General features: G+C 39.0%; 1 protein-coding gene across 2 annotated transcripts in view; it reads right to left on the bottom strand.

Moving 5' to 3' along the window:
- Positions 1-27,722, bottom strand: part of Ttc39b (tetratricopeptide repeat domain 39B) — a 119,970-nt gene that overhangs the window by 20,110 nt on the left and 72,138 nt on the right. For both annotated transcript variants that reach the window (XM_042692923.1, XM_042692924.1), the window contains 10 exons: positions 22,277-22,384; positions 19,048-19,179; positions 18,095-18,171; positions 13,871-13,938; positions 10,492-10,556; positions 5,597-5,702; positions 3,112-3,177; positions 1,820-1,928; positions 1,230-1,297; positions 1,085-1,144 (listed from right to left, as the gene is read on the bottom strand). In XM_042692923.1, coding sequence (XP_042548857.1) covers positions 1,085-1,144; positions 1,230-1,297; positions 1,820-1,928; positions 3,112-3,177; positions 5,597-5,702; positions 10,492-10,556; positions 13,871-13,938; positions 18,095-18,171; positions 19,048-19,179; positions 22,277-22,384 — 859 coding nt within the window. The remainder of the gene's footprint in view (positions 1-1,084; positions 1,145-1,229; positions 1,298-1,819; positions 1,929-3,111; positions 3,178-5,596; positions 5,703-10,491; positions 10,557-13,870; positions 13,939-18,094; positions 18,172-19,047; positions 19,180-22,276; positions 22,385-27,722) is intronic.

Genomic DNA, 27,722 nt, shown 5'->3' with positions numbered 1-27,722 from the left:
AAATTAAAAATTCCAACAAAACTGGATGCAGAAATTTTCCAGAGTTGACAAAGAACACTGGAAATATACAATCTCCTATCTTTATAGAAGTTGACACTGAAAGGCCATTATGAAAGGCAATTTGGCTGTTTTTGTCAAAATGCAAACATCTTCTGATCCAAATCTTCAAACAATCAGAATCAGACTTTTGTCAATATTCCTAAACACAGAAATGTATACATAGGAAGATTTCCAAAAGTGTTGTTATTGTAGTGCCAAACAGGTATCAGAACTATACCATTTTTTTTGGGGGGGGGCGGGGGAGGTCCAGTCGTGGGGCCTGAACTCTGGGCCTGGGCACTGTCCCTCAGCTCTTCAGCTCAAGGCCAGCACTCTACCACTTGAGACACAGTGCCACTTCCGGCTTTTTTCTTTTTGCTTATGTGGTGCTGAGGAATCAAACCCAGGGCCTCATACATGCAAGGCAAGCGCTCTACCACTGAGCCACCTTCCCAGCCCAGAACTATACCATTTTTTTAAGTATGGTATGTGCATTCCATGAAATAAAATCTGACCATCAAAATAGATCAAGGGAAATTTAGACTTACCTGAAAAGAAATCCAAGATGGATTATAAACAGAAAAAAGCCAAATCACAGAAATATATACGTGCTTGATCCCATTTGTGTGGAAGAAAATCATTATTATGAGTATATGCTTATAGGAAAGGCTCCTACTCTTCTACTGCACCTCAGGAATTAGTTAACAAATTCTTATGAGGAACTGTGTAATACAGACTTGGATCTTATGTAAGGATGAGAGTCCAAAGTGAACGTCATGCAGAAATGGATAACAGAGTTCTTTAAACCCCTTAAATTGCCCACCTGTTATTTTGTGTATCTGTCCTAAATTGCCTTATGCATTTTATGTGTAAATGTACTTTTAGGAATATTACTATATATAATAGGATACAAACACCAAGTAAAATTTCAACTTTTTAGTTGCATTGCCTTTTTCTTTTGTCTGTTTATGTTGAATGTGTGACACAACGCCGCTCTTTAGACACTACCCTGAAAAGCTCTGTGTCCTCCCCGCCCAAAATTTACCTTTTCAATATTCCCTTTCAGTAACTCAATCCGAGCATGATAGAACAACATGAGTGAGCCCTGTGAAGAAAAAAAAAAAAAACATTGTTCAAGAGTCTGACTGAGGAGCCGTGACTGAAATAAACAATTGAAATGTTCTGCATACATTTGGAAACTGCTGGAGGAAGGGTGCGAGGAGCCGCTCTGCTTCTACCACATTCACTTCTCCTGTCCCTGGAAATTCAACAGGAAAAGCTTCAGTCTTCATGAATACAGCAGATGTTTGACTCAAATTTCATTACATAAAGACTTACTTGTGGCAAAGGAGAAAACTATCACTTTGTCATTCTTTTTTTTTCAAACATCTGAGAACTAAAGACAAGTCTTATCTATGACTTTAGTTTAAAAGAATTCTAGGGCAGACAAACTTAAGAACAGAGGTGGCTGTCTTAGATTTCTAACTAGATTTTCCAGTTAGCACTGTACATATTTTAGCCAAAAACTTAATTTTCTACAAAAAGAGAATCCAACGTAATTATGTGAAAAATACATGACTTAATAAAAGAAATTTTAGCCGATTCAGATATTTTAAAATTCAATGAGAAAAAAAGTCAGCCCAATTCCTCTATATAAAAGGTCACTACTCTCCATCTTTATGGGAAAAAAGAAAAATAAATAGATAAAACCAACTCTGGCTTGTTTTGCTAAATTTTCACTCACTCAATTTTCAGAAGCATAATGTTGCCCGGCCCTTACCAAGTATCAGGGAAATGTAGGTATGGAAGGCTAGGATGGTTAGGCAGCAAAGTGGAGACCTCATGCTCTTTCCTGATGCACCTTCCCGTAACTGCAAGAGGCCCAATTCCTATGGAAATCAAATGCATCTTAGTTGGAGAAGAACATGATTTGAAAATTATACTCAGAATCTTTCATATGCTACATATGCTATCTTTCATAGGCCTACACTCCATGAAATTGGGTATTTTATTTTTTTTAACAAATATATGACAGTGGCGATGCCTAAAAGTTACATTTTAAACTGGCATAAGACAATCTCACAAATTGTTTTGTATTGATCATGTGATTCCAGGAGCAAAAAAGGCAATGAGCACTTGAACAAAATGTATTTCTCCATTAAAAATATTAACTCATTAACAGACATTGAGGAGCTAGGATCTGGATCAGTGGTAGAATGTTTACCTAATGTGTAGAACCCTCGGCTTGATGTCCAACATCAAAAAACAAAGACAAAAATAAAAAGTAAAAAGAACCATATTAAGGCTCCAAGTACAAAGCAGTTTGGTGGATACAAATAATATATTGTCTTTACTACAACCAACCATCACACAGAAACCTAATGAACAAAACTTATGAAAAACAGTGCTGGGAATGTGGCTCAGTGGTAGAGTGCTTGCCTAACATGCATAAAGCCCTGGGTTCAATTCCTCAGTACTACATAAGCAGAAAAAGCTGGAAGTGGTACTGTGGCTCAAATGGTAGAGTGCTAGCCTTGAGCAAAAGCAGCTCAGGGGCACAGGCCCTGAATTCAAGCCCCATGACTGGCAAAAAAAAAAAAAAAACAACTTACAGAAATAAGTTTTCCTTTGCACAATGAAATTTACAGAAACAAATGAAAATGCAAAATACTACAACTGTGTTTGAATCATATTATTTTATCTATTAGAATGACAAACTATTCTACCTGGAAATCTGCCTTTATTTCTTTGCTTTACAGAGAATATAACCCTGAGGTTAATAAAAAGAAAGCATATTTTAGCCAAACAGGAGCAATAAAGATCCAGCAAGCAACAATATCAGTAAAACATTGTTTTTAATCACAGAATTTAGATAACAGTGAGATTCTTAACTTTCAACAGGGAAAAAAAAACATGCCTACCTGCCCCCAAAAATATGATCAAGAACCATACTGTCCTGCAAACAGTGTCAGTAAGTACCATGATACTTAGGAAGACATGTTGCATTGTCCTTCCTTATATCCAATAAATAATGTCCTATCTTCCCTATATAAATTAAAAGTAAACTTGTACCCTATTTCCAGAAAATCCAATGAATTCTAGTAATCTGATAATTCTTGCTGGTAAAAGGGACAGCATCTGTAAGAAAAAATATATATACATAAATATTAGTGTATCTGAATAGCCATTTGTGTTATTATTTATTCATTCATGGACTGTGGCTGGTGGTTTGGCTACATGGTCAGGGGTTTAGAAGGAACATAATTGAAAAGCTGATGACAAGGAAGTCTGGAGAAGAGTTTGTTGATAGATTTCTCTCTAAATGGACAGAAAGTATGATGGCATTTGTACCTCATGTGAATGCTGAGGATTTTAAAAGCCAAGTAGGTAGAATGATCCATGTTATAGATAATAGTCTCACTACCAGTCATGGTACAACAGGCTAATAAAACAAGGTGGCCAGGGTGGCCCATACACTCAGTACATGATTCTCTCCTCACCAATTCCAGTCAAGCCTTTAAAATAGCAGGCTGGAAGGAGATATGACAAAGTAAAGGACTGCCACTCATTTTGTCATATCATTGCTAAATGACTCTATGTCCTTGACCACATATATGGTGTGTGTGTGTGTGTGTGTGTGTGTGTGTGTGTGTGTGTGTGTGTGTGTGTGTGTGTGTGTGTGTGTGTGTAAGATAGATAGATAGATAGATAGATAGATAGATAGATAGATAGATAGATAGATATAGATGCGGGGCTGGGAAGGTGGCTCAGTGGTAGAGTGCTTGCCTTGCATGCATGAGGCCCTGGGTTCAATTCCTCAGCACCACATAAGCAAAAAGAAAAAAGCTGGAAGTGGCGCTGTGGCTCAAGTGTAGAGCACCAGCCTTGAGCTGAAGAGCTGGGGGACAGTGCCCAGGCCCAGAGTTCAGGCCCCACGACTGGACCCAAAAAAAAAAAAAAAAAGAAGATATATATCTATATATAGATATATAGATATAGATATGCGTGCAATGGAGGGAAGCTAAGAGGAGGACACAGAATCAGCGGGAAATGGGAAAACATACAACAGAGAGACCATCAGCTGCACTGGACAAAGATGAAAATGAACTAAGCAACCCAAAGACAGAGATGGGAAGAAAGGAATGAGAGGGAAAGAAGGAACAGCTTACATTAAGTGAAAGGAAAGAAATGTAAATATCACCTGATGTGGGAGAAATAATTGTACTGTCAAAGCTCATAGAATTCATAAACTTTATAGACCATGATAGTGACAATTTGCCTTGTGAAGGTTAAAATGATCACTTTCCACAATACTATGAAATAAGTGAAATTTATGTGATCACCTAATCTCAATTTTAAAAAAAAGTGAGGGGCTGGGAAGGTGGCTCAGTGGTAGAGAGCTTGCCTTGCATGCCTGAGGCCCTGGGTTCAATTCCCCAGCACCACATAAGGAAAAAAAAAAAAAAAGCCAGAAGTGGCACTGTGGTTCAAGTGGTAGAGTGCTAGCCTTGAGCTGAAGAGCTGGACAGCACCCAGGCCCAGAGTTCAGGACCCACGACCGGACCCAAAAAAAAGTGAGAGAAGGGAAGGGGTAGAAGCCATGGGTGACAATGTTGTCAGACACTTTGTATTCATATAGTGTTTTGTAGAATGGGAATGTCTTTGTACAATTACTTAAAGATAATAAAAAATTAAAAAATAATAAATAATAAAAACATAAAAGAAAAAATAGCAGGCTGGGCCATCTGCCTGTTCTAGGCCAGGTGGGTTAGAAGAGTTCTGCATCTCAACAGAAAAGGCTGGGCATGATGGTGTGTAACTCTCATTCCAGCTACAGCAGGAAGCATGAATAGGATCATGCTCCAGGTTACTCTGGGCAAATAAATAAGACTCTATCAAAATATTTCTGAAGTGGAAATGCCATAGATCCTTACCAATGAAGCAACTCTCTTATAATAACATACAGAGTTGGTCCTACAAACCAACCAGAAACTTGTCATACTGTTGTTAAAAATCTTAATAGGCTGGGTATGGTGACTCACACACGTAATCCTAGCTACTCAGGAGGCTGAGATCTAAGGATCATGGTTCAAAGCCAGCCTGGGCAGGAAAGTCTGTAAGTCTTTTATCTCCAATTAATCACCAAAAAAGCCAGAAGTGGAGCTTTGGCTCAAGTGGCAGAGCACTAGTGTTGAGCAAAAGAAATGCAAGTACAGGGCCTAAGCCCTGAGTTCAAGCCAAGGACTGCCATAGGCACATGCACATGCATGCGCGTGCGCACGCACACGCACACACACAAAAACACTTTAATAATAGTCCATTTAGAACACTATATGTTTCTCTTACCTTGCTCTTACCAAAGCTACCTTTAAGCTGTAGAAATATAACAGTACATACTAACCAAAGCCAGCTCTAGGTCACACCACAAGAAAACAAATCCATCCCAGCCAAACTCAGTGGCCAATGGCCAAGATACGACTCGAATGCAGTCGAGGAGGTAGTGGAAACCTTGGGTTCTCCTACAAAGGGTTCTGATTTTGTATAATTATGTCCTTACCAAATTAAAGGCCCCTGTTCCAAGCTTGACACCTCCTTCAAACTCATAGAAGAATTCCTGCTCATGCTTGTTCTTCTGAATTACATGAAGAATAGAAAGACATTCTCTAAATGGAAAAAAAGTTTAGAGTATAAGTTTCCCATCCAAAAAATAAATGCCTAGCCATATTTTGCACTTCCATATTATTAATGTCTTTAACCCAAACTACCACAGAATTTTTAAATGAATATTTTATGCTAAGTCCATTCTTCTAGCTACTGGGTATTAATCATTAAGGAGAAGAAAAATTCCTGTTTTTATACTGTATAGCAGGACCAGTCTTGCTGAGCTTAGGAGGGTGGGGAGGGTCCAAAGCCAGAAAGCTCAACCAAGGAGCTATGGGACCCCATGGCTGCGATCTCACAGCTTCCCTGGACATTTTACAGAAGACTTCCTGAGAGTGCTCACTGATTCATCTGTTGCACACACTCCAAGCTCTACCTTCCACACAGAAATTAAAAGTGTTACAATTTCAGGGTGAATGCCATAGTCTCAAGAAGATCAGACCAATTATAGCTTGTGACCCAGAATTAAAAGAATAAAGCAAATTCCAATGACAGTGCTCCATTTGTTCCATTCTTACCTTGTCGTGACTTTTTGTGATGCTGAGAATCAAACACAGGGCCTCATATGTGCTAACCAAGTACCACATCCCCAAGTATCACATCACCTTTCAAAGTCAAATAATTACTCAGAAAAATACAAACTAAAACAATTATTAAGGTATTAAAATTGGTAATAACTGAGAACTACTTATCCAAATGATAAATACATTTTACAATACAATAATAAAGAGGAAGTGTGATTCAGTGGTATAGCCCTTGCCTAGCATATATAATGCCCTAGGTTCAACTCTCAGCACTGCATGCAGAGATACATATTGCACATACCTGTTACAAGTTATAATGGATGATATCTGTCAACACACTATATCTATAGAAAGCAAGTACACATACATCACTAGTAATTTATTCTAGGCAAATAAGTTTAATCTGAATCTAGCAAGCCTGGATATTTAACTTGCAGCTTACAAGAAATAAAACAGGATGGCACTGTACTCAGGAAGTGATCTGAAGCCAGCCCTGGCAGAAAAGTCCGAGAGACTACATCTCTAAAATCATTAGCAAAAATCTGGGCTGGAAGTGTATGGCTCAAGAAGCAAGGCATGGAGTTCAAATCCCAGTTCCAGAACAAAAAAAAGAGAGAGGTCAGTTTAATTTAGATTATCAGCAACCTCTGAATACCCTACACTGTCATAGGCCCTGAACTATTTACATCATATTTCCATATGTGCCCTCTCTCCTCTTTCTCTTTCCTTTTCTTCCTTCCCTCCTTTTCTTTCCTAGTAGCAAGATTTGAATTCAGGGCCTGTGCTCACTTATTTTGCTTACTCAGTTGGTGCTCTTGTGTCAGCAGTGGATTCTTTGTTTCAGCATTATTGGGGTTTGAGCTCAGGGTCACTTGCTTGCTAGGCAGGCACTCGAGGCACAACTCAACTCTGAAATTTAATTATTTTATTAATGGGTTATTTTTGTTATGTCTTGTTATATGTTTTTTTGTTTTCTGAGACTAAGGTTTGAATTCAGAGTTTTGTGCTTGTACTCTACCACTTGAGCCATGAGTTTAGCTCTCTGTGTTTTAGTTATCTCTCTAGTAGGGTCCTATGCTTTTGCCCAGGCTATGATCCTTTTACCTCTGCCTTCAGCTTAGCTGGTATTACAAGGATGTGCCACTATACTCAGCTTGTTTGGATGGTTTGGGGGAGGGGGGGAGGGTTGTTTTTGTTTTTGTTTTTTTGAGATAGGCTCTACCTAACTTTTGCCTGGACTGGCTTCATACCACAATCCTCTCATCTCCATCTCCTGTGCAGCTAGGGTTATAGATGTGTACTCCACACATGGCCTTTATTTTTTCTTAAAATGAGCAGTTTCCCAAAAGGTATTTGTTTAAAATATTAATTTTAAACCATTTTCCTTCTCTGCTGTCTTGAAAGATATCCAGGTACATAGAGAAATTTAGTATATTATGAATTCCAAACGAACTGTTTCAAAACTCTGCAATTCATTCCACTGAATCTGCCATTATAGAACTATTGTAACTGGAAAAGCAATTGAATCACTAATCTTTTCTATGCTCAAAAATATATTTGGAAAGAAAACCTAAAACCAATTACATTAGCTTCCTACAATTTTACTCTGTCCTGAAGGATTTTTAATGGAATACTAATTTATAAAATGATTTTGTAAATTTTGGGTAAAAAGTACCTCTTAAAATACTACATTGTGGTTTGCTTCTAGTAATGGTGATAGGTTTCCAGTAATGGAAATGCAGCTTATATTAGACTAACCTTCCACAGATAACAATTATAAACTCTGGAAAGGAAACTAAAATATGTGTTTAAAATACTTTGGGGTTACGCAGGGTGATTCCAATGGTAAAGCATCAGCCTGGCAAGCACAAGGCCATGAGTTCAAACCCTAGTACTGAAGAAGGGAAAAAAAAAAAAAAAAAAGGAGAAAAAACAAGAACTGAACACTGAAGAAGAAAAAAATAGGCAGAATCTGGAGCAGGGTTTAAATTGAAAGCATAGAGTAATTCTCAGGATATATTTCCTGTCTACCTGGGTACATACTGAAAGCATGTCCCCATCCATTCATGTGTAATGCACAGAACTTAAAATAAGAAGTCACAGTCTCACTAGCTGCAAGTCAGATGACAGAGTTCAAGACTGCTGAAGTGGATGTGCAGTAACAGAAAAATTCCATAGAAGTGAGGACGTATGAAGGGAACACTAAAAATATGGGTTTAAATCCTACTTGAATACTTAGCTATCCGTCAACTGTGGAAAGTCTAAGGAAAAGCAGAAGTCAGCAGAAATAATGGAGTATCGGTCTAATGCTGCTGGCTCCAAGAACATGACAGTGGAAGATAAGTCTAAGTAACTCAAATGTTTCCCAGAACAAAACACAGCACTCTTCAGGGGAAAGAGAACAGAATCCAGAGCCTCGAAAATATACCAATATCAATTGTAAAATTAGAAAAGTTACTGAATGAGAGAAAAAAAACAAAATAATATACATAATCAAAAGAAAAAAATAATCATTAGAAACTGATACAGGAAGATCCAAATAAATGCTGGGATAATGTCTCATCTTAAGCCTTGTTTTATCTTTTTTAATGAACAATAGCTAAGTGACCAATTGAACAAAATCAAGAAAACATGCACTTGGAGTCTCAGAGGAGACAAGAAAATGAGACAGGGAAAAAAAATATTTGAAAAAATAGTAACCATTCATTTTTAAATCCTACTCAAAGCTACATTTTAGAAACTCAAAAGACACAAAAAAATTTTTTTCAAAAAAGCCAGAAGAAAGTCAGGCTCAATAGCTCACATCTGTAATTCTAGCTAACTCAGAAGGCTAAGATCTGAGGATCAAAGTTCAAAGCTTGCCAGGGCAAGAAAGTCTGTGATACTCTTATTTCCAATTAAATACCAAAAAAGCTGGAGATGGTGGCTCATTTGGTAGAGCACTAGCCTTGAACAAGAGGTAAGGACATTACCTAGGCTCTGAGTTCAAGCCCTAGCACAAAAAGAGGGAGAAGGAGGGAGGGAAGGAAGGAGGGCAGGCACATTAGATATCAAACAAATAAAGACTCCTAGCCAGGCATGGCAGCTTGAACCCGTAATCCCAGCACTTAAGAGGCTGAGGCAGGAGGCTTGAAAATTGGAATCTAGCATGGGATACAGAATGAGACCATGGCTCAATTTTTAAAAAACAAAACAAAAAAGTTTAATACAATGGAATGGTAGTTTTTTTCACTTGGGGTTTTGTTGTTGTTGTTGTTGTTGTTGTTGTGTGCTGGTCTTGGGGCTTGGACTTTCCTGCCCAGGCTGCTTCAAACTGTGATCCTCAGATCTTAGCCTCTTGAGTAGCTAAGATTGCAGGTGTAAGGCACGGGCACCCCGCTTAGATGCTTTCTTTCCACTACTTTACTGTATTGGTATTTAAATTCTGTTTTCCTATGGCATCAGCCAAAATGAGTTCTTTTTTACCAATAACAAATTTCAAAAACCTAGTCAGATTGCAATAACTAGTATATGTCTGAGTCAAGCAGAAAATGTCAGGTAAGTTGATGTTAGGGAAATGAACCCTAAGATATGTATTCAAATGTTTTTTTCTTTCATGCGATTGTTTCTAACACATTTATAAGATTATTTCTTTGTTGCTTTGTATGTCCCTCTCCCATGGTATAACCCTGCTTTCACTGTATTTGATGTTGTTATAATTTGTGGAGGGGAAGGGAAAAAACAAATCGTGTAAATAGGGATACAGGTAGACCCATTGCAAAAATGAGACGTACAAGTCGTTATGTCGAAAAGGAACTTTACAACTTTGGGGGGGGGGGGGGTGATGGGATGGGAAGGGGAAACAAAGGAGGAGGCTACAATGCTTGATAAGAAATGTACTCATTGCCTGGCGCTGGTGGCTCACGCCTGTAATCCTAGCTACTCAGGAGGCTGAGATCTGAGGATTGCGGTTCAAAGCCAGCCCAGGCAGGAGAGACGATGAAACTCCTATCTCCAATAAACCACCAGAAAACCGGAAGTGGCGCTGTAGCTCAAGTGGTAGAGCGCTCGCCTTGAGCTGAAGAGCTGAGGGACAGCACCCAGGCCCAGAGTTCAAGCCCCACGACCGACAAAAAAAAAAAAAAAAGAAATGTACTCATTATCTTGCCCATGTAATTGTAACCCCTCTGTACAGTATTTTAACAATAAAAAAAAAAAAAATTGGGGGGGAAAAAAGCAGTATAAGTATAGGATTTATTAAAAAGCCGTATCTTATTTTTTAACTTACTTATATATTTGGTAACTTGTTCTAATTTTGAGTCCACCTTTGATGAAGTTAATCATATTTTCATCCTGAAAATCAAACAATGATTAGATCACTTAGCAAGAAAACACACAACTGCTCTGACAGGCTATATAGTTTGTAATTGTCCTCTTTAAGGATAGTTTTGAAGTAAGAACCTTTTCCTTTTTGCTATGCATTTAAAGAGTGTCGTTTTGTCATTTTTCTTACCAGTTAGAAGGCAGAGAAGAGGAGGAGGAGGAGGAAGAGGAGGAGGAGGAGGAAGAGGAGGAAGAGGAGGAGGAGGAGGAGGAAGAGGAAGAGGAGGAGGGAGGAGGAAGGAGGAGGGAGGGAGGGAGGGAGAGAGGGAGGAGGAGGAAGAGGAGGAGGAGGAAGAGCAGGAGCAGGAGCAGGAGCAGGAGGAGCAGGAGGAGGAGGAGGAGAAGAGCCCAGCTTTTAAAATCCTTGCATTACATTGCTTGTTACTTCTAAGGAAATAGTCCTTACCAATTAGGAGCAATATATAGCCCAAACCTACTTTAATAAACATCATCTACTGAGAACTTTTATTCTAGATTCAATTAAATAGTTAACTTTATTGTCTGCTCTAAAGCCAAACTTTCCTGTCCATCATACTCAATAAATGGGACTGGGGTTTTTTTTACAATGTACTTGAGAACCTATTTAACACTGTAAATTATATTCACACTCTCTCTCTCTCTCTCTCTCTCTCTCTCACACACACACACACACACACAAATTGAGAACAAAAATAAATCTGGCCTGATTTCTGAAGTGGCTAAGATGCCATTCTGACTTGGGGGACAAATCACTTTATTTTTTCTTTGCCTGATGGTCATTGGTCATGAAAGTGAGGTCGCCCACCTAGATGAATGGCATTTTCAGGGTCAGTCTCTTCATGGAATCCACCAAATAACTACTTGGAGGAAGTTGTTGTATTGCATGGTGATAATGGATATTGTCCCATGTTTCACATTTCCCAGGAGAAAATTTCTCTAGAATTATTGATTGAGATCAGAAAGATGCTCTGGTGTTTTTTCTTTTTTTTTTTTTTAACTGTTTACTAGAGTATTCTTCTGAAGAAACAAACAAAGTACAGTTTCTTTCATTATCTTTCATTATCTACTTGACTTAAATATTCAACATTGCAATTATTACAAGAATCATTAGACAGAAAATACTCTATACAACTTAAATGTCTTCTTATATTAAAGAACTTTATAATCATACAGGTTCTTTTCCAATACAAGACAGGGCGGAAGTTTTTTTTAGGTTAGAATGAAATCTGATTTAAATAAGTATTTCATTTCACATCTTATCAAACATTTACTGAATGCAAAAACAGACAAGAGCCATACAATGTGTTAGAGAATGCGGAACACACAGGGACAGAAGGATGGACAGGGAGGAAGAATGCTCAGTATGCCATGAGAGCACAAAGTAGGCAGGGAGAGGTCAGAAAAGCACTGGTACTTAAAGCAGGAAAAAAGAAAAAAAAAGATTAGAAAGTGGCTAGGTAAAAGAAAGCAAAGCCCATGCGAACTTTGCAAGCAAAGGAAAAGAAAGGTTTGAAAATGCCTGGAAGCAAGCATTAGTGATCATGGTGTGGTTGGCGATCTGTATATATGGGCATCAGCTCTGTCAGAGAATGTACTGCAGAGAAGTGAAGGCACAGGAGGAAGAGAGCTACCTCAGCCTATGTAATGAGTTCACTATTTCCCAAGGACATCTGTAAAAGGAGGAGTAGGGAATCTGGTGAAAAGCAACACGTCAGTTTGAAAATATCTTCCCCTTTTGTGATACTCTGATACAGAACACTGCAATAGTCAATGAGAGCTACTAAATGCAGAAGCAGAGAAATGACAAAATTAGAATCTCATTTTGAGAAGGTACTCAATTACTGAATGGTGAGTGAGAAAAAGACAAAACAAACTAGAGGCTAAGCGTTGCTATATTGCCAGCCAGTCTAGGTGAGAGTTAATGAGCTGTCTACCAGAACAATGGACAGAACAATAGGTAGAGATAGAGCAGCAAATGTTTAAAAGACACAAATCATGGATAGCTCCTAGATGTTTAGTTGCAAGTGTCCAAATATGAAATAAGTTTTTAAATCCAACAGTTGATTGTCAAATCTGCATTTAGAAAACATCCGAAAAAAAATTGGAAACTCTGTGACTACCATTTACACTGTATACTAAGGCTATGTACAGGGAAGAGGGTCCCTTTAATGTACAAGGAACTATTGTAATTTAGGGAACAGAGTCTTGGAGCACACTTGGTTCAATTTTACTGATCCAGGTCAACTTCCAGAAAGAGAGAGCAGAAACTTTCTAAATAATTTCAACTAGTGAAATCATCAAAGTTTTCCATCTCATAGCTAAGTCTCTTTTCTTCTATTTATGTTTTCTACCCATCCCTTATTATAGCCACCACTCATGAGACCATAATGTGAATATTCTCTGGGGTTTTAAAGAAACTATTAGGAGGGAGAGATAGGCAAAATATTGATCTGAAACCTTTTCTAGAAGTGAAATTAAAATGTTTCATGAGAAAAGGTTTCAATTTTTGTTTGGTGACTTTTTAAAATAGTTCCTCCAGAGGAAGAAATGAAAGTTAGCAGGAGTACTAATCTGGACACAAGTGGTTCACACCTATAATCCTAACTACTCAGGAGGCAGGAGGCTAAAATCTTAGATCAAGGTTCAAAGCCAGCCCAGACAGGAAAATCTGTGAGATTCTTACCTCCAATTAACCACCAAAAGGCCAAAAGCAGAGCTATGACTCAAGTGGTAGAAAGCAAGCCTTAAGCAAGAAAGCTAAGGCTCAGTGCCCAGACTTTGAGCTTAATCCCTAGTACTAGGACCAAGAAAAAAAGGGACTGAGAATAGAAAGTGGGTAAGGATGGAAGGGGGGATTAAAATCTGATGTATGCATGAAATGTGTGTCCATATACATGTACTTAAGTGAGCTTTGCTGAAGCAAATGGGCAAGCAGGAAACAGCCAGATGTTCTCCTCTACGCACAGTCCTATGTAGGTCCCCCTGACACTGATTGGCAAGTGCAAACTGGAATCATCAACCAGCTTTCACAGAAGGAAGCGTCCTGAAATTAGTGATGTCATTTTCCAGGTAGTTTCTTTTAAAAGGCAGTAATTTCCAGTGAACTGAAAAATCCAAAGTTCATCTGAGTGATTTTTGAATATGACTAAAGCTCTCAGGAGTCTTTCATTTTCAGCCAAAGTTTACCAGAATAACAAAAATCTTTCATTAAAAGAATTGGGACACAAATATAGAAGAACCACATTTTCCCATGTGGTCTTGGCATGCTTCCCAGCCAATACCATACCTAGCCAAATGTTCATTACCTGCACAAACGTGAGTGCTGCTTTCTGCAGGAGACACTCAGCATAACAGATTTCGGCATGCATTTCCTCTATTAAAAACAAATAAAATTATATTAATAGAATCCTCATGGCTATAGTAATTGCTCTAGAAAGGACTGGTAGATAAATGTTCAAATAAATTGTTCAGAAAGGACTGTTAGATAAATGAGCCCAAGAGAGGCATGAAAGCACAAAAACCTACATTATTTTGGTGCTTCCCCTAATAGGGAAATGACCACTTAGTCCTCAGCAAGATTTCCTTTAACTGTTCCAGGAAGTCATCTCTAGTGTCAGAAACCAAATTCAGCTTGGAAGAGAAAACCAAAACCGACATTTTAAGCCAGGCACCAATGGCTCACGCCTGTAATCCTAGCTACTCAGGAGGCTGAGATCTGAGGATCGCAGTTCAAAACTAGCCCAGGCAGAAAAGTCCGTGAGACTCTGATCTCCAATAAACCACTAGAAAACCAGAAGTAGCGCTGTAGCTTGAGGTGAAGTGCTCGCCTTGAGCTGAAGAGCCCAGGGACAGCGCCCAGGCGGAGTTCAAGCCCACAACCGACAAAAAAGAAAAAAGAAAAAAAAGCCAGAAGAGGAGCTCAAGTGATAGAGCAAAAAGCTAAGGACAGCACCCAGACCTAGAGGTCAAGCCCCAGGACCAGCTCCCTCCCCTCCCCCCAAAAAAAAGCCATTTTAAGAAAACTGCTTTAAAAATAAAGGAAAAAACAGTAACATGAAAGTTTAATATAGTAAAGATTGAGAGGCAGGGGAGAACTCCATTAAGTGTAGGAACTCTACCTTCTAAAACATGAAACTATGATAATTATTACAATGAATAGTTATTATTAACTTGAAAAAGTACATTCTCTGTTACCCAAGTCGATTCCTCAACCTAAGAAGACTTGATATGCAAGTTGTAAGGTAATCTGATCATTAAAATACCTAGCATAAGAAAAAGACACCCACAAAAAGGGGGGACTATGAAAGCTGTATCGTAGGGATTTATAGGGTACCTCAAAACATATGGTATGTCTTTCTAAACAACCCATTCTTTGTGCAAAGATTAGGAAGATAAATTCTTGCATTTTTGCATAAACAGAATCAGCAGATTCCTATTTTCTCCATGGGATGCAAATTTGTATGTTATTTAAGTAAATGAGCTTGGAGGAAAGACTGCCATATACTAGCTATAGGCCTTGCAAATGCTACTCTCCCTCTCTGCTGGTGTCATTGACCAAGTTCACTAACAATGTCTCTACTGGGCAGGTGAAGGGTTAAATGAGGCACTGCATGTAGAGCTTACCATATCCAATAAGCATTTGATAAATATTAGCTACTTTTGATAATACATCAGTACTGTTAGTAAAAGCTCAAATCACAAAGTATTTTGATGTTGAGTAAGTGATAGAAAAACAGGGAATATGTGTGTCACTGGAAATGCTATTGATCCAACTAAATATGAACATATGCTAACTTTCATTTACACACACACACACACACACACACACACACACAATCAATCTCCTGACTCTTATATACAGATTCACTTTTCTGCCATGCTCAGATTCCAAGTGTTCAATTTACAAAGAAGCAACAAAGCAGCTAAAACCTTCAATAGCACACAGACAGAAATAAATCCCTATCAGGCAGGACTTGAGGGCCTGTGCACATCCTAGCCGCACCAACAGTAAAGATTTCAAACCTTTGAGATCTGCTCAAAATGTACCTTTTCATTTTCTTCTGTTTCTCCAGTGAGATTCACATCAGTAACTTGGAATTTTACAGGGTCACCTGAATATACCATCTTTCTAGGTAGGTATCTATAACAGCTTAGGAACTGACTGCTGTCACAGGGAAGTACAATGGATGAAATCAGCACTGGTGGAGAACCAACAGGACAAAGATAGAGAGCAATTAAAGCCCAAAACATCTGGGGAAAGAGCAGGAGGGTTCCTTGGGCATGCAGTACAGCAAGGAGGTACATCAAGGGAGGACAAGGCATTGAGGCTTGAAAGGTAAGTCACTGAGCTCAATTATGGACAATCTTGAATGTCACTGTGTATCTTTCATTCAGTAGGCAATACTGAGAATCCTTACACAAGTCTGAGTAGAAGGATGAACAGATCAGGTGTCAGACAGATGTAAGAGTAGTACAGAAGATGTTTTAAAAAAAAGATTTTTTAAAAATTTTAAAGAAAGTCAACTTTATATTTCACATTTATGTATTCTTCATATTAAATGTCACATCTGAAACTGTATTTGATTATCTTTTAAAAGCCACCTTCGAATTCACTCAGCACAATCCAGGGCTATAGCAGAAGAGCAGGTGTATTCTACATTAAGCCCAAGAAACATTTAATGAAATATACTCACTCCTGCAGACAACCAGACACTCATGAATGAAAATGGAAATTACCAAGAGGAAAAACAAATCACATACTAAAGCTACAATGTTTTGACATGCCCGCTTGAACACAAAACCTGTTTAAGTTGGAGTGACAGCCAAACTCACTGTAACTAAAATGCAACTTAATTTATAAAAGTCTTACTTCTTCACTAAGATTGGATTTACATTGGTTCTCAAAACTACTGAGCAATTATAAGCTTTATGCAAATGCCTCCTTAGTCCAATAAAAGGAAATTCATGATGTACTGAAAGCCTAGCTAAATATAGCCCATATATATATACATATATATGTGTATATATAACATATATATATATATATAGTCACTTCAGAATGGGATATAGTCATATATTCTAATAGTCACTTCAGAATGGGATATAGTTATAGGTTCTAAAGTGGTAAGTATCCTCCAGAACTCCTCCAAAGACAAAGACTAGGCTAATGGTCAACGAGGCTACACACCTGTGACCAAAGACGGTATTTATTATGCATACCTTTCTCACCCCCTCCCCACAGTTTTCTCATTTATCCTGAAGCCAGTGTCTACACCCCAAAAGATAGATGAAGATGTACTAAAGTGTTGTCTTCTCATGGCTGCCATATAATAAATCTTTTCTCCGTCCTTCATAATGTCTCTTTATTTGGCAAAAAATGGGTAAGTGGATGGACCTAACTAGGGACTCCTGGAGTTTAGACCAAGGATCAAAAAACTCTGTTTCACTGGTGGTTCATGCCTATAATCCTAGTTACTCAGGAGGTTGAGATTTTAGGATTGAGATTTGAAGCCAACTTGAGAAGACAACTATAGGAGAATCTTACCACTAATTGACCTACAAAAAAAAAAGCTAAGCAACAGCAAAAGGCTCTGAGTGAGTTTCTGTGTGTGTATATACATATTTTAAATCAGTTCCAACAATCTCACTTTATTTATTTATTTATTTATTTATTTATTTATTTATTTATTTATTTATTGTCGATCATGGGGCTTGAACTTGGCCTGAGCGCTGTCCCTCAGCTCTTCAGCTCAAGGCGAGTGCTCTACCACTTGAGCTACAGCGCCACTTCTGGTTTTCTGGTGGTTTATTGGAGATAAGAGTTTCATGGACTTTCCTGCCCAGACTGGCTTTTAACCGTGATCCTCAGATCTCAGCCTCCTGAGTAGCTAGGATTACAGATGTGAGCTACTGACACCTGGCTGGCATTCTATTTTTTAACAGTGAAAAACTGAAGCAATAAATGTCCTTCAAAAGAGAAAAAACAAGTCAATTATGGAAAGCCATATTGACCAACTGACCTGAGAAAACATCACATTATAGAAGAGCACACATTGTATGATTCTGTTTCAAAACATGAACATAAATAAGAAAACAAAAACCCTAAGTATCCCTTATGTGTATATCTGGATTTGCAAGGTAAAGTCTTTAAGTCATAAAATCAACAACTAACAATGGTTACTTCTGGAGGATAAATATAATACAAAAGAGAAAAAGACATTACATGTACTTTCTTCACTCTAGGATTGATGTTTATGAATGTGATCAGTTGTATTTTTTTTTTTTGGGGGGGGGGTCTGGTTGTGGGGCCTGAACTCTGGGCCGAGGCACTGTCCCTCAGCTCTTCAGCTCAAGGCTAGCACTCTATCACCTGAGCCACAGAGTCACTTCCGGCTTTTTTCTTTTTGCTTATGTGGTGCTGAGGAATCGAACTCAGGGCCTCAGGCATGCAGGGTAAGCGCTCTACCACTGAGCCGCCTTCCCAGCCCCAGTTGTATATTTAAAAAAAAAAGTCTTTTAATGACTCTTACCTTCACTCAGTTGTTCCAGTGATCCTCGGGAAAGAAGACTTGAAAAAGATTCTACAACAGTGCACTTTTTCCTATATCTGTATTGAACAGGGAGATAGGAAATAGAGGGGCAAATAGCAGTACATCAGGTTGAGCTCATTGTCATTTGATACTGAAAGCCCCTCAGACCTTCTTTATAGCTCAGACTCGAAGCTATCACAAAGAGAAATGGATCCAAGGTGTCAGTGGCTCATACCTCTCATTCAACTATGTGGGAGACTAAAAATGGGAGGATTGAGGTTCCAGGCCAGCTAGGCAAATGTTTAAGACTATCTCAACAGGAAAAGCCAGATATGGTGGCCAGTCTCCTAGCTACAGAAAATATAAGTAGGAGAATCAAAGTCTTGGCCGGTTTTAACAAAAAACAAGACTCTAACTCAAGAATATGAGCAAAAGGAGTTGGAAGCATAGGTCAAGTGGTAAAATGCCTGCCTAGCAATCACAAGCCCTGAGTCAAATTTCAAAACCACAAAAAAGAACAGGGAGGGAGCGAGGGAGGAAGAGAAAGCAGGCAGGAAGACAGGCAGGCCAGATGGAAAATGGGAAACACACTGAATTCCTCATAAAATACTTTATTAAATAAAACTGCATAAGGTCAAGAAACTTTGAAGCTGAAGTCTTTTATGTTGTTGTTGTTATTGTGGTGGTAGTGGTGGTGGTGGTGGTGGTGGTGGTGGTGGTGGTGGTGGTGGTGGTAGTGGTAATGGCACTGGAATTTGAACTCAGGGCCTCATGTTTGCTAGATTAGCACTCTACTACTTTGAGCCACGTCCCCAGGCCAAAACTGAAGTCCTTCTCATTAGCTCTAGCCACCCCCAACCACAGAACTCTCAGTCCTGCAAACTGCATCCATCTTATCACACAACCATAAAGGTCTGGAGTCATATATGAAGTAGTTAAATACTCAGTCATACTTCTGGCAGGTTTGTAAAGCGTCCTTCATGGCAGAAATGCCATTCTGGATGTCCTGCTGCTCGAACGTCATGACAGCCTGCAACACCACAATGGTACTGTAGCCCAAAGCATGGTACATACTCTCCTTGGCCCTGCAGAGAACATAGGGAAATTAGTACAGCTCTATTCAAGGTAAAACATTCCAGGCTTTGATATTACCAAATCCTATTAGATGCATGTCCTAATTTTCATAGCAACAACTTTTATTACTTCATCATAATCCTGAAACTACATGTAGTATGGAAGGTATTCTATTAAAAGCTCAGGTATCGGGGCTGGGAAGGTGGCTCAGTGGTAGAGTGCTTGCCTTGAATGCATGAGGCCCTGGGTTTGATTCCCCAGCACCACATAAGCAGAAAGAAAAAAGCCAGAAGTGGTGCTGTGTCTCAAGTGGTAGAGCGCTAGCCTTGAGCTGAAGAGCTGATGGACAGCACCCAGGCCCAGAGTTCAGGCTCCACCACCAGACCCAAAAAAAAAAAAGCTTAGGTATCAAGATAACCTTCCACTATACAGTATTTTCACAAAAATAAATAAATAAATAAGTAAATAAATAAATAAGATAAAATAAAAAATAAAAAAAATAAAGATTACCTTCCAATTTAAACTATGGAGGCAACAATGTTCTAGGCAGAAACATTATGTGGATAGCATGCTTTTCCCGATTTCAGCACAAGAGGGCAGCCTGCAGATTCATTTTTAAGGAAAGATTTCACAGCAAATCAAATTTTCCCAATTGAATAAGAGACAGTGTGTACTGTCTTAAGATCCAAAATGAAGGCTAAAGGTTTCTGTAAATATATTTTTTGACAGAGAGATGTTGATATACTTTTTGAAAGACAAGCACTCATTTAAATTGACCCTTTTCAGGCTGGGAAGGTGGCTCAGTGGTAGAGTGCTTGCCTTGCATGTATGAGGCACTGAGTTCGATAAAAGCTGGATGTGGCACTGTGGCTCAAGAGGTAGAGTGCTAGCATTGAGCCGAAGAGCTGAAGGACAGTGCCCAGGCCCAGAGTTCGGGCCCCACAACCAATAAATAAATAAATAAATAAATCTTATTCCTCTTCAATCAAAAGCCAAGAGAAAGCAAGGCTTTTCTAATAAATTAGGTTGGCCATAAAGTGCCCTGATCAAAGCAGACTTCAAGACTTTGTAGCTGGTGTAATTTCAATATCTGAGATTCCTGATTAAAGTTATTGATGACCCAAGTTATCAGTGAGAAATGCTTTAAAATAATAAGAATGTTAATTATTTCCAGATTTCCAAGCTATCAAAGTATTGTCATCTCCTCTAAACTTCTTATAATTATTATGCATAATCTTTTAAACACCAATGCATTGGTTTTTTAAGTTAAAAAAAAAAAAAAACAGCTTACAGCCTGCTGCTATGTAAAACACAAACCACAATTTTTTTTTTCTCCATGGAAATAATCTAAACAGCCTTTAGTGATTTGTAGTTGTACTGGACAGGGAGCACAAGGACAGCCCAAGAGAAACAACCACCACAAGCCATAACAACCACTCAAAGTTAATCATTAATTGTGGTGTGAAACCTCAGTTTTGAGATGACAGGTGATATTAAAAAGGATTGAGGGGAGGCATTTTCAACTGTGCTATATGTATAAAGATCAGAGAACATAAAACACCAACGAATATAGTACTGAATAATTTGTTTCCACTTTGTATTAGAAGCAACAAAGTGTCAGCTACAGAAAATAAAAGGAGTTGGTTGGGTTTGGGGTTTTTTTTTGTTTTGTGTTTTGGGTTTTTTTTTTTTTTTTGAGTAAAGAATAAAGGAAACAGGTGGGAGGCTGAGACAGGAGACACTAAGAGAAAAAAACAGAGAAAGATAAGCAGAGAGAAAGATAAGGGAGATGCAGAACAGAAACAGACAGGGAGAAGTCTGAGGGACCAGACTGACTAGGAAAAGTTAGAAGGATTATCTACTACTACCAAATTATTATGTGAGATCTAAATTTCATCAAAGAACATGACTGTGTTTTAAGGCATGGTTAAAAAAAGGGGAGCTTAAAAACTGCCTTTGGTGTTTTTTGTTTGTTTGGGGTTTTGGCTGAGAAACACTGACTCCTTACTTGGGGCCATGTACTAACTAGGAAAAGGTTAAAGCTAAGTATCTCAGGTCCCTCCATGTGTACCAATATTCTTTGTCCTGAGCCATTCTCAGCGTAATTTTGCAGCCATCTTGGAATTCAGGAAGGCCCAGCTTTCCTGCCAGGTGTTAATGACTCCTCGTGAGTCACTGGGGCTTGGGCCTGGAGTCAAAAACTCCAGATTCAGGAATTGGTTCAAGCATGGTGACTATGTCATCACTGACTGTGGTCAAAGGGAAGCTGACTGAGCAAGGGCTTTGTTGCCAGATTTCAAAAATTAAGAAGAGAAGGAGAATGATGACAGAGGTGACTTTGATAAAGATGCATTGTACTTTAAACTGATTTGTTGAGTAATAACTCCTTCGTAAGCTATTTAAAGATAATAAATAAATAAAATGGTAACTCCTTTGTAAACTACTTCAAGATAAAGATAATTTTTTAAAAAAATAATATAGTACTAGGTCAAGGGAGGAAAAAAATCAAGAAGTACAGATTCAAGTTAGTAGAAAATCAGCCTCTCATGGAATTGTGGCCTACAAATGGCCAAGATGGCAGGTAAAGGCTGAAGGGCTATCTTCCCCAGGGTATAGCTATGTCACATGCTTACTTTCTGTCATATTTTTATAATAAACTTTTCTATCTTCATTTATATTAATATTTTGCTGAATTCTGCTCTTTCCAGACACAAGGAACAAAGTTGTTTAGCTACCCTAAACTTTCTGATAACGTATTTGGTAAGTTGGCTGGGAAAAGAAATTAAGTATGTCTTTTACTGACTTGAACTCATTGAATGTTACGGTATTATTATAACTAAAATTATCTAAGTTGTTCTGTTAAACAACTTTATTGTATAAATACAAAACCCCAATAATATTCCTATTATCTTAAATTCCCTTTGAACATGAAGATTAGGATATTTTAGTCCTAGCCCCTTCTCTTCATTTCAAAGGAAATTTTTTTCAATGATATTTAAGAAAGCACTCATAAAAGTATTTCACTCAAGAAAACAAAATTGAAGACTTATGAAACTGCATAGATGACAATATTTAAACAAGTACAGAAATCAAAATAAGGTTAATTACCATGGACGAAGCAGTTCTAAAGCATCTGTAAACTTGTTACTTAGAAATAAGTTCAACGCCACTGCACATTCTTCTAGGCCAATCTTGAGATCCACCTTAGTTGATGAACTAAAGATCAAGAAACAAATAGAATTTCTATAATTTTTACTATTATTGTGTTGTTGCAAAGAAAGTGTCCGTGCGTGCGTGCGTGCGTGCGTGTGTGTGTGTAGACTCTGGAGATGAAAGGACAAGCTGGAATTCTAGAAAGACATACATAGTTATTACATGTATTTAGCATCACAGGAATGAAAAGTAATCACCCAAAATTCAGAGTTAGAAACTTGTATACTTTCTTCATAAGAGGGGGAAATGGAGCCAGGCACTGGTGGCTCATGCCTGTAATCCTAGCTACTCAGGAGGCTGAGATCTGAGGATGGAGGTTCAAAGCCAGCCCAGGCAGGAAAAGTCCATGAAATTCTTATCTCCAATTAGCCACCAGAAAACCAGAAGTGCACCGTGGCTCAAGTGGTAAAGCACTCACCTTGAACTGAAGAACTCAGGGATGGCACCCAGGCCCAGAGTTCAAGCCCCACTACCAACAACAACAACAAAAAAAAGTGGGGAGGGGGGGTATTTTTAGAAAGTAAATGATTTTTAGGAAAGACAAATGGGTCTGAAGAATAGACAATAACTTCAGACAAAGTCCTTTCAGTAAACTCTAGTCTTCTCTCTACCTAGTTATGAGGCAAGATAAATAGTGGTACACACTCAGACATTTGAACCTGAAAGTCAAAACTGAAAACACAACAATTAGCTCCCTTCAACTGTAAGAAGCAACTTAAAAAATGCTTTTCTTTGGGATGGGAAGGTGGCTCAGTGGTAGAGCACTTGCCTTGCATGCATGAGGCCCTGGGTTCGATTCCTCAGCACCACATGAGCAAAAAGAAAAAAGCCAGAAGTGGCGCTGTGGCTCAAGTTGTAGAGCGCTAGCCTTGAGCTGAAGAACTGAGGGACAACACCCAGGCCCAGAGTTCAGAACCACAACAAGACACCTCTCCCCCCTACCCCCCAAAAAAAATGCTTTTCCTGGGCCCTATGAATTAACTACAATTCCTTACTTTGTTATCTATGTCCTCTGATCTAAGCTATTCTTCGGTACAGTCCCTATGGGTTTTAGGTGTATTTCATTATTACTTATAAGTGGTTGTACAAAGGGGTTTCAATTGCCATACCACTCTGAGTGTGCCCCATCTCATCTGATTTCAGAAGCAAAAAATAGGGTCAGGCCTGATTAGTACTTGAATAGAAGGCTGCAATCACTGTGGGTTCCAGGAAAGAAAAAATTTGCTGATAAGCATCTGTGTGAAAAGTGAACAGCCCTTCAAACAAAGACATCTTATCTTCTTAAAGGAAACAGCCAAAAACTCAGAATATCATCCATCAAGCTATACCAGTGCAACCTTGCCACCTTCTTCCTATTCTGTTCCAGTAAAGAGCACTGACTTCTCCAGAACTCCTCCAAGAACCAGACTGATATTATGACAAACCAGGCTGTATCTTTGATTTGGGACTATTTTAATGTGTATACCTTCTCATTCCCCCACCCCAACTCTTCCTAAATGTAAGACAGCTTTCTAGTCACTCAGTCCTTTTGTCTTTCCAATATAGCTGCTTTTTTTTTTTTTTTTTTGGGGGGGGGGTCCAGTCATGGGGCCTGAACTCTGGGCCTGGGCGCTGTCCCTCAGCTCTTCAGCTCAAGGCTAGCGCTCTACCACTTGTGCCACAGCACCACTTCCGGCTTTTTTTCTTTTTGCTTATGTGGTGCTGGGGAATCAAACCCAGGGCCTCATGCATGCAAGGCTCTACCACTGAGCCACCTTCCCAGCCCCTATAGCTGCTTTCGATTAAACCTTCTTTCTCAGTTTATCAATGTCCCTCGCTCTAATTAGCCTACAGAGATGATAGCTGAGCCCAGTTAAACCGAGACATCCTCCAGAAGTGGAACTTTAGCTAGAAATTATGGTTGCAAAATCACTTTCTTGTGGATGTCAAGTTACAAGAATAGAGAGATACAAAGGGGCTTTTGACATCTGCCATAAGATGGTAAGAAGCTGCAAAGCTCCTTGAAAAAAAAGGTAGAGAAAGAAAACTCAAAAGCATGTCTGGCAAAGGTTAATCCTAAATCTATGTTTTGAATAGGCTTAGGATACATCTCCAATATTAATAATAAAAAGTATCCATCTTGACCACCCAAAGCCATTGTCTCTAACTTGATATCCCATTTCTCTAGGTCAGAGCACATGGAATTACCAAAACGCAAATGCAGTCATTTTTAAGCTCCTCTCCCACCCCTTCACTCTAACAGGAAGTGCTTTTTCTCTCCCTACTTTTTTCTATTTGTCCCTACTTTATCTCATTACATTAAAATAAATCCTTGCTAAAACATTCACTTTGTGAGGCTCTCCTTTTTTGTGAGACACCTTGATTCCTATGCTTTCGTGTGGAAACTGGGAGGCAGAAAGAACCCTCGCCCCTTATCCGGTGACAGTTATTCTTTCAGACTGTTCATATGAGAGGCTCAGATATCTGCATTCTTTCTCAAAGACAGATCTTCAAAGTTCCTCTTTGTGCTCTGGAGAGGCAGGAGAGAGACTGGGCAGGTCAGAAAGAACTTAGATTTGATGCAGTCTTTACTGGTCAGCATATTAAGGAGCTGCATTTTGACATATTTTCTGAGTCCCAACATTAACTGTATGAATAACATACCTGATCTCAACTATCTCATCTGTAAAACAGGAACACCACAACCTATTCCATGTTGTCAGAAGGAGACTAACTAACTGACAAATAATGGCCATCCTAGGCACTAAATGGATGACAGTTTCCTCTCCAGAAGGCCACGCCCACAGGTACAAAAACGTCATTCATAGAAGAAGGGGAGATTTTCTTTTCATTTGATTTTTCAGGGAGCAAAATACGTTTCAGTGGAAAACTGCATTGTCTAGATACTAGAGAAGAACCTATTAATAATCTGATTCTAATTCAAATTTATTTCAAGTTTATTCCTCCTTCAACAAATGAAAAGTAAAGTTCTAATGTGCCTGGTGTATCTAAAAGCTTAGTTCTCCCCCTTTTACCTATTCCTAATGCCCCATCAAATCATTACCTAGAATTTATTCAACGAATACTTACTTGTGAGACATACACATACACATACACAAACACATACACATACCAGGCACCTTTCTAGGTATAAACAAAACATCATTGAGCAAGGTACAGTGGATCCTGGCTATCAAGGAGAAGGGAGGACAGACTTACACAAGTAGATCAGTAGACTAAAATCATCTTAGATTAAGATAAGCAATCTGAGGTAGCACCTGGTTTAGGCAGAAGGGAGGGGAAGTACATGAAGGGTTAACATTAATAAGGATGGTAGTAGGAAGGTGCTAAACAAGGCAGTTGGTCATGAGAATATTTGGGGAAGAGTGAGAATTACAAATTGCAAATGCAATGAGGAAGGCAGAAACTATATTAGCAGAGAGAATGAATTTTCTTCTAAAGACAAAAGAAAGTACACTGCCTCAGAAATCCCCACTCTCTTTCTAATCACTTCTTCACTTTCATTACTAGATTTTTTTTTCAGTCTTACCTCTTACCTGATATCTCAGTCTTCACTCCCACCAGGCCTAAGACTACAGCTCATCTTTTGTTTTCAGTATACAGATACCAATCCCCTTTGCCAAGCAAACAACTGCTTCTCTACCTGAACTGGCCACATGTGGGAAGATATAATACACCTGACCTAGTGCTCATTATTTCCAACACAATAAACTCAGGGTGTGCGTGTGTCTGTGTCTGTGTGTCTGTGTCCTGCAGCTTGCACTCAGGGCCTGGGCACTGTTACTGAGCTTTTTATGCTCAAGGCTAGCATTCTACCACTTGAGCTCAGCTCCACTTCCAATGTTTTGCTAATGGAGATGAGTCTTTACAGACTTTCATAAAACCAGCCACAAGCTGGTTTTGAATCACAATCCTCAGATCTCAGCCTCCTCAGTAGCTACAATTATATTACAGTCATAAGCCACTAGTGCCCAGCGAAGTCGACCTTTTGTTTAAACATTTTACTATGAGGTTCACTTCACATTCCTCCCCTTATCCCAGAATACAAGTATCTTGAACCTTTAATCTTGGCCAGGACTTCACTTAGAAACACTTGTTGCTCCCCATTTCCAAAACATCAAATTGAAAAAGGTTTATAACTTCAGTCCTGAATTTTGAAACATTCCTCACATAAATGCCTTCCTGCCTATTACTGTTTAGATTTCATGATTCTCAAGCCTTCCAGTTAGACTCAACTGGAAATCTTGCTAAAATAGTATGCTGGGTCCCAAAACTCCTAGCCAATCCCAAAACTAACCAGAGCAGGAGCTGGGCACTGGCAGCTCATGCCTGTAATCCTAGCTACACAGTAGGCTGAGACCTGAGGATAACCAGCCTGGGTAGGAAAGTTAATGAGACTCATCTCCAATTCACCTCCAGAAAATCAGAAGTGGTGCTGTGGCTTAAAATGATAGAACACTACCCTTGAGCAAAAAAGAAACTGTGCCAGGCCCTGAGTTCAAACCCCAAACCCCTCACCAAAAAAACAAACAACAACAACAAAAAAAAAAAACCACAGATCAGGAACCAGAGGCATGCATAGCATCTGCCAGCAAGCATAAGGCTGAGTTCAAACACCAGAACTACAAAAAAAAGAAAGAAGGAAAGGAAAAAAAAGGAAGGAAGGGAAGGAAGGGAAGGGAGGGAAGGAAGGAAGGAAGGAAGGAAGGAAGGAAGGAAGGAAGGAAGGAAGGAAGGAAGGAAGGAAGGAAGGAAGGAAGGAAGGAAGGAAGGAAGGAAGGAAGGAAGGAAGGAAGGAAGGAAGGAAGGAAGGCAGGCAGGCAGGCAGGCAGGCAGGCAGAAAGGAACCAAAAATTGCCTTCCCACAGCTGCCACATGAAGTTTAAACTCTTCAGTGTAGGGCCCAGGAAATCTTGCTCTACCATATTTGTGCAAACAGTCAGGTGTGACAAGTAAGGCTATTTAAAAACAACCAAGTGTTTTTTAAGCGAGCATGGGATAATGTAATGAAAAGATTCCTGAACTGGAAATTGTCATTCTCCATAGAGCTTCTTAGCCTCCCTGTCATCCTTGATATGCCTGAATTCTTTCCCATTTCACAACATGTGCAAGAGAAACAAAGACAAGGGTTGCTATGAGCGTATTTTATGTACTTCCCTGTTCTTTCAGAAGCTGCAGATGCTCAGCCCACACAGATTCCAGATCTGGCTGAGCCCCACCCAAGTCCCTTTCTTAAAATGGATCTTTGAAAAGAACCTTGAAGAAAAAGATCTTCAAAAAGATCTTTGAAAACTACTTCCTACCTCTAAATTTAAATTAATATGTATTTTAAGGCAGAAAA

Source organism: Dipodomys spectabilis, unplaced genomic scaffold, assembly GCF_019054845.1.
Source record: "Dipodomys spectabilis isolate Male_0828 unplaced genomic scaffold, ASM1905484v1 ptg000158l, whole genome shotgun sequence".
In the NCBI taxonomy this organism is placed as follows: Eukaryota; Metazoa; Chordata; class Mammalia; order Rodentia; family Heteromyidae; genus Dipodomys; species Dipodomys spectabilis.
The sequence above is the reverse complement of the archived record's forward strand: the minus strand, read 5'-3'. Positions and strand labels throughout refer to the sequence as shown.